This window comes from Misgurnus anguillicaudatus, chromosome 7, assembly GCF_027580225.2.
Source record: "Misgurnus anguillicaudatus chromosome 7, ASM2758022v2, whole genome shotgun sequence".
Taxonomy (NCBI): Eukaryota; Metazoa; Chordata; class Actinopteri; order Cypriniformes; family Cobitidae; genus Misgurnus; species Misgurnus anguillicaudatus.
The window spans coordinates 36,750,434-36,757,785 of NC_073343.2; the positions used below are offsets into that span (position 1 = coordinate 36,750,434).

The 7,352-nt window shown below is 33.0% G+C and overlaps 1 protein-coding gene across 2 annotated transcripts in view; it reads left to right on the forward strand.

Moving 5' to 3' along the window:
• akt1 (v-akt murine thymoma viral oncogene homolog 1) overlaps positions 1 to 6,014 on the forward strand; it is a 37,610-nt gene extending 31,596 nt beyond the window's left edge. For both annotated transcript variants that reach the window (XM_055172949.2, XM_055172948.2), the window contains exons 11-14: positions 1,830 to 2,044; positions 2,391 to 2,478; positions 2,589 to 2,691; positions 3,884 to 6,014. In XM_055172949.2, coding sequence (XP_055028924.1) covers positions 1,830 to 2,044; positions 2,391 to 2,478; positions 2,589 to 2,691; positions 3,884 to 3,963 — 486 coding nt within the window. In that variant the 3' untranslated portion in view covers positions 3,964 to 6,014. The remainder of the gene's footprint in view (positions 1 to 1,829; positions 2,045 to 2,390; positions 2,479 to 2,588; positions 2,692 to 3,883) is intronic.
• The last annotated feature ends 1,338 nt before the right edge of the window (positions 6,015 to 7,352 follow it).

A 7,352-nucleotide genomic window follows, 5' to 3' on the forward strand; every position in this document is an offset into this window, starting at 1 on the left:
AAATTGCCATGATTTTTACAAAAGTTTAATGCCTTCCAGAAAATTTCATTCAAAATTTATATAAACATACAATATATCAAAACAAAAAAGCAAAAAAAACAAAACATTTAATGATATATTGATTTGTTCTCTGTTTATCACCTCTTAAAAATGGGTAAAAATACAAAAATTTGAGCAAAAAGCTGAGATAATGGAATTTTTGTAAAGGACAAAACACAGGGTTTTTTTTACTGTTTTTGGATCAGTAGATGCTGACGTGTTTTATAAGTTGGGTAAGAATGTCACCTAGTGGATAATAGTGAAAATACAGATTACCAGAAAAACTTGTCAGAGAAGCGTTATTGGCAGGGGAAGTGTTTTCTCTTAATTGACAAGATAACTTGTCAATGGCAGAGAAAGAGTTAAACAACATCTTAAGCATCCATTTGTATTATTTTAAACTTCTGGGGCTGTTTTTCCGGACAGAGATTATCTTAAGCCAGGACTTGGCCTCAGTTTAATTATGAAATATAACTAGTTTTAACAAACATGCCTTAAACATGACTTGTGTACATTTTTGAGGCAAAAACAAAGGGAACTGATGTATTTTAAGATATGTCAGTGTAAGTAGTTTTAAGTTTGGACAGCTCTTACATTTATTTTAGTCTAGGACTAGTCTTATCCCTGTCCGGGAAATCGCCCCCTGATGTTTTTAGGGTAACTATTTTCCATATTTTAAACTAAAGATTGAGTAGGTGAGTATGCTGCGTCTGTTTAACAAAGAATAGTGAAATAATGTGTTTATATTAAGTGAATTTTTTTAATACAAAACCATAAATAACGTCAATCAACTCAAGATAAGCCTAATTGTGAAATCTATCTGGGGTTGGAATCTACTTTTGTCTCTCTGACTCCACACACATGTTTGTCTTCCAGTGTATGTTGTTATATGTTTGAATTCATCACATTCATGTCTCTGTCGAGTCTTTTAAAGTCCATCATTAAATCTAAGAGCCTCTCAGCTGCTCATAGAGTTATTTTAGGAGCGATCGGTCACTTCATCTCATTTAAAGCATTAGTTCACTTCATTCATGCTGTTAAACAGTTTCAACCTCATGTTGTCATATCAACATTATATTTACAGTATATGAGCAATTACAGCATTATGGATTTGACATTTTTAGTGAAAAATTCTAATATAATTTCTTAGAGAAAGCATTTATTACCAAAATGTTGAAATCTGTTTATATTTTCCTGAACCCTTGATTATAGAATCCAGACTTTAGAAAAATATCAAATATAAATGTGACAAAAAATATACACGTTTTTGGGAGACCAAATTCTTTGTAGGAATTCTGTGAATTAAAATGCAAAAACCAGAAGCAATAATGCTCAACATATGGAAAAAGGGCGCCTCTTCAAAGAACAAATCATATTTATTTTAGAAACAACATTATGGATGTGAAAAATCTGAAAGCTGCACTTCCCTAACTATGGAAAACACATCTTAAACCAAGACCTTGCATTGGTGTTTAAGCCACCAAATATTGACATGACAGATATCAGTATGACTGAAACATTTGGTAAAATCCTTATTTTTTTCATAGAAAATTTTCTTTTGCATTAAATTATAAAATATACATTTATATTTGACTATCATTTTATTATGATGTCTTGACGTGTTCAAACTTCACTTGACGTGTTCAGGACTAATTCTAAATGTCTACTTTTCAGGTCTTGGTGTGAACCTTTGGAAGTGTATTTATTTCATATGCAGTTATTGAGCACTATAAAGAAATGTGTTTTTTTTTTCAGTGGTTATTGATGAATCTGCATGTGTGTGTCTACAGGTTCTGGAGGATAATGATTATGGTCGTGCGGTGGACTGGTGGGGTTTGGGTGTGGTCATGTATGAGATGATGTGTGGACGGCTGCCCTTCTATAATCAGGACCATGAGCGTTTGTTTGAGCTCATCCTCATGGAGGACATTCGCTTTCCTCGCACGCTCGCTCCGGAGGCTAAATCTCTCTTGTCCGGCCTGCTCAAGAAAGACCCGAAGTATAGGTCCGTTTCACTACTCGTACTGTATCCCACAATGCACTGCACACATGCCTTTATATTTTCACTGTGACAAATGAATCAGCTGCTTATCTACAAATATTACTGTAATATTACATGTTTATAGTTACATATAGCAGACCCTATGACTGTAATCTTTTTGTGTATTACATGAAACACATAACGTCTGTTTAAAATGATCATTTTGGGTTCAAATTATACTCGTGTGAGTGTCTGAAAGCTTTTCCATGTTTACAGTCATATTTACAATTATGTACATTTCATGTGACTTTTTTGTGTGATTTATGTTTGTGTAATTTAACAGTAATTGTGTATGTTGTGTGTGTTTCAGGTTAGGCGGTGGCCCTGAGGACGCTAAAGAGATCATGCAGCACAAATTCTTCACTGGAATAGTGTGGCAAGATGTTTATGAAAGGAAGGTAAAGAATCGCCATTTGCACATCCATTATGTTGTTATTATATTATCCGTTTTTTAACAGCCTCTCTCTCTCTCTCTCTCTTTCTTTTTCTCTCTCTCTCTCTCTTTCAGTTGATTCCCCCATTTAAACCGCAGGTGACCTCAGAAACAGACACCAGATATTTTGATGAAGAGTTCACAGGACAGACCATCACCATCACACCACCTGGACAAGGTTCTCATTCATTTCACCTCATCCAGAGAAGTGACCAGCTGTCTGCTCTTACAGTTTGGAAATGGCTCAAATGTTTTGGGAATATTTATTTCCAGTGTTGGGTGTAACTGGTTACTAAGTATTTATTTACAGTAGTGATGACGTTTTCCTTGATAAAGTAAAGTGAGGGATTACTCAGTAATTTAATAACAGGAACTTCTGATGTAATTAAAGTAAATCCTGTGTATGGACTGTAGATCAATAATATTTAATACAGTAGTGGATTTAATATCAACATTTAAATGTTAAAATGCATATTTTTATGTATCCTTCTCACTTTAAATACTTTGGTGAGTTAATAAAATTATGGTAACATTACTAGTGTAGTTTACAATTCTCACTATTAGCTAATTGGTTATTAGCATTAATATTACTGAGATATTGGCTGTTTATTAACACTTATTAAGCACATATTAATGCCTGATTCTCCAAAACCTTATTCTGCATCATTAATCCTACACAATTTCTACCAATACTTTAACTTAACAACTACTTTACTAAGTATTAATAAGCAGTAATTAGGAGTATATTGAGGCAAAAGTAGTTAATAGTTAGTTTATAGTGAGAACTGGACCTTAAAAGTGTGACCAGAAAAATGTTTTTAATTAATAAGTAATTAAATATTTTTTGGAGAGAGTAATTCATACATTAATCTAATTAAATGATTCAAGATGTCATTAGTAACTTGTAATTAATTACTTTTTTGAGTAACTTATCCAACACTGTTTATTACATGAATACTTACTGGAAACCATCCTTGATAAAAAAAATTTAAGAATCAATTAATTTAGATTCTTTAAAGGCTGCAAACTATTTAAGACCCCCAAATCCAGTTTAACCAGTTGCTGTTTGCTCTTGTGCTGCGACATGCCCATTTAAAGTCTTAAAGTTCTTTTAAATCCTCATTAGATTCATTCACAGAAGTTAACACTGTTTGTGAAAGAGCTCAATCACAACAGTAGAGTGATACTGTACATTTATCACATGAGCGCTAAAACATCACAGATATCACATCCAGATATCAGAGCTATCATTGCAGTTCATTCATGAATGAAATATGCTCTAGAATTTTCAGAATTGATATCACTTCAGTGAAGTTGTTCATATGGATCTGTACGGATATTCAGATTTGGATGATATTTTCTCCTCACAGGTGACAGCATGGAGGTGTTCGACAGTGAGAGGAGGCCACACTTCCCACAGTTCTCCTACTCTGCCAGTGGAACATCATGAAGCGTCACGTCGTCTTCCTCTGGTCCTTCATCTCTCATCAGTCACTTTATGTAGATGTTGCATCTATTTTACTGATGCTAAATTCATGTTAAACCATCAGCAAAGGAACAGCAGAACTGTTCTGAGGTCAGTGGAAGGGAGAATATTTACCAGTCCGCACAATCGGTTCGTCTTTCATACATGTTTGTCTCCTCTGTGGCCTTTTTGTCTTATTCATGTTCTTCTGAGGATTTGCGAGGGAACACTAAATACATTTCCACTTCAACTGCCAAATGAATTGGTGTTAAAATACAGAATTAAAATATATTGTGTAGCACTATCATACATCTCTAAATATTTAGATGTAAAAAATAATGTAAATTTGACCATTTAAGAAACATTACAGACCTCTCAACAGCTTTGTGTAAAAAAATATATTTTTAATTCTCTGATTTTATGACATCAAAAAAGGACTGAATCTTTATTCCCAAAGTACCTTTATTGTGAAATGTCTCTTTTTAATCAATTGCATTGAAAGTGCAATACTGTATGAAAGGAAATGTAGATAAATATTTTTTTAATTATTCAAATGAATGATGACTAAACTCCTACAAATTAACTTTTTAAATTTTCAGCAAACATTAAAGTAGTGTTTGTTTCTAATGAAACTGAAAGCATTTCCAGGTCCAAGAAATCACATTTTATTTTGTGTAAAAAAGAGCAACAAGCTAACTTTATTTTAATAAAATATATTGTATTATATCATTTTAATGACAGTTAAGAACACCCCCTACATACTCACTGTCATTATTATTATTATTATGTTCAATTGTAATTTTCTAATCATAATGATCTTATAATTTATTATACCACGTGTCTGTTGAATGCTTTATTCTGATTGGCTGAGAAATGTTCAATGGGTGTTGATTATTTTTCTGTAAATCGCACACCTAACCTTTTAAATGTCTTAAAAATAGGCACCAGAGCAAAGTTTGTGTTATAAGAGGAATAATTGACTCCAGTCCTTTGAATTATTTGAACATAACACACACACCCGCGGTGTAACTCCGCTTTGTGCCACATTACCATCTTGGGTGTGCATTATTTTCTTATAATTCAACGTCTCGCCGTCAATTATTGTATCCTGCAGCTCAACGAGTAAAGCATGGTGCTAGAAACACTGAGATTATGTACCTTGAATGAAGTGTAAGTCACTTTGTATAAAGGCATCTGCTTTATATTTGTTATCAAAATATTCAGACAAACAGAAGAGTCTTGTATTGAATTATTCATTTCTGATATTCCTCTTTTTTTTAAAGCGCCTGCCAGTTAATTTTTATCTCATCATTTCATTTCTCCATCTTAAAGATCCTCTTGCTGTTTTCTTCTCCGTTTTTTTTTTGTGTGTGTGTGTGTGTGTGTTGTATATGTCAGCGAACAGTTTCATGGGACCACAGAGGTGAAGTAAATCTTACATCTATTTGAAATTACTTTTTTATTTGTTTATTATTTATATTTTAACCATGATGAGATTGGAGTGGTTTAACTGTGCAGGGTAAATTTTTTTGTTTTGTTTTACTCAAACCACATAAAGCATTTATACATGTCAGCTTTATGATACACATGACGTTTTTTGAAGGTTATTTAAAAGCATTTCTGAACATTGACTGAATCTGTGTAAATCCGATCTTTATACAGATATGAGAGTTTGGTGCAGTGTAATAATTGGTTTTATTTGGATTATTATTGTGAAATGCCACACAAATGTTGGTCAGTGTACATGAATGAATGTAAAGTCTTATCTCATTCATTTCTACTTTTTTATTTTATATGCAAGACATGTTTTGTTCCAATGATTTTTAATTTCAATGATGCTCTTTCATACCTGCTATCTTTTTTAATGGGAAAATATTTAAATTTTTTATCCTTCGACTTTTTCTAACAATGAACTAAAGAACGATGCAGCTTTAGGATACAACTTATATAACATTTTATATACTGTTAAACCGTTTTTATGGGTTAGACATTTTCATTGAATTGATCAAATAAAGTTTTGGCTTAAAAAAATAAAACTTTGTGTGATTCTCTAGCTCTGACAGTTTATAAGACATAGATCACATAGCTCATTTCTGCTGATAAAGTGATGACATCTGAGGTAAAGTCATGTCAATAACACAGACGGCAGCAGTATACAAGTTACTTTTAGGTTTTAATATCGTGTTTTTTAGGCAGGGAAACATATTAACAGATAATAACACCTTATAATCAGAAACATCTTTATAATTGGAGTAATTGGTGGGTAAAATGTGTGGAAACTCTTACAATTACATGGCATAATTTAATTTTTATTCTTGGCGTTTAGTCAATTTTAAAACCCAAGCTTTGAACAATAGTAAGAGAGTTTCTTATCTTGGTTTATGACGGTGATGCTGCCTATGCAGTCGCTCAGATGTGTAGTGAGGATTTTCTTCTTCTGGTTGGCAGCAGATGGTTGATTTTGTGGGCCAGATGTTGATTACAAACCCTCACAGCTGGATGGTGTGTATGACATCACCCTGAGGAAACTTTATCCTCACACCACACACCTGACAGCTTGCTGAAGTGCAGATAAATCACATACAGTTCAACAGAATTATACTGTCAGCTTTTTACACCACACTCACCTGACACACAAAGATCATGATTCATGTTTGTTTCGGCTTCCTGAATTGCAACACGATTAAACACCAAACACAAAGTTGCTGTTTATAAAAATTAGTGTAATTATAAACGTTCATGCCTTTGTTCTGCAGCAGGTTCTCAGAATAGACGTGAGTTTAATGTGCATGCTAGAATTTGGAAATAATGACATTTAAAGTTCATTGTGGGCTAGAAGGCATTTTTGTTACAAAACAAATCACAAATATTCTTTTATTATATGTTTTTATAATATATGATCTTTGGACCAAGTGATTTTTATGATCGTGGTATTTTTTATCTAGTTTTTATGTTACTCCGTGCACTAAAACCTTGGCTTTTAATTGATTCAGGACTTCGGTTTGATGAACAGATCAATTCTGTGGTCTAATCATGCTTTTTTCATCTAGGCCTACACCAGCTAAAGTTAAACCTTTTCTTTATCTTAAGAATTTTAAAACTGTTATTCATGCATTTATTACCAAACATCTTGACTACTGCAATTCACTTTATTATGGAGCTAATAATTTATCTGTTGGGCGTTTACAACTTGGCAGCAAAAAATACAATCACATTATTCCCATATTGACGTCTCTGTGTTGGCTTCCAGTTAAATTCAGAATAGAGGACAAAATATTAGTTTTTGTGTATAAAGGTCTACATGGCCTTGCTCCAAACTACCTCTCTGTTTAAGTGCACCCTCATAACCCGACTAAGTCACTTAGGTCTGGTGA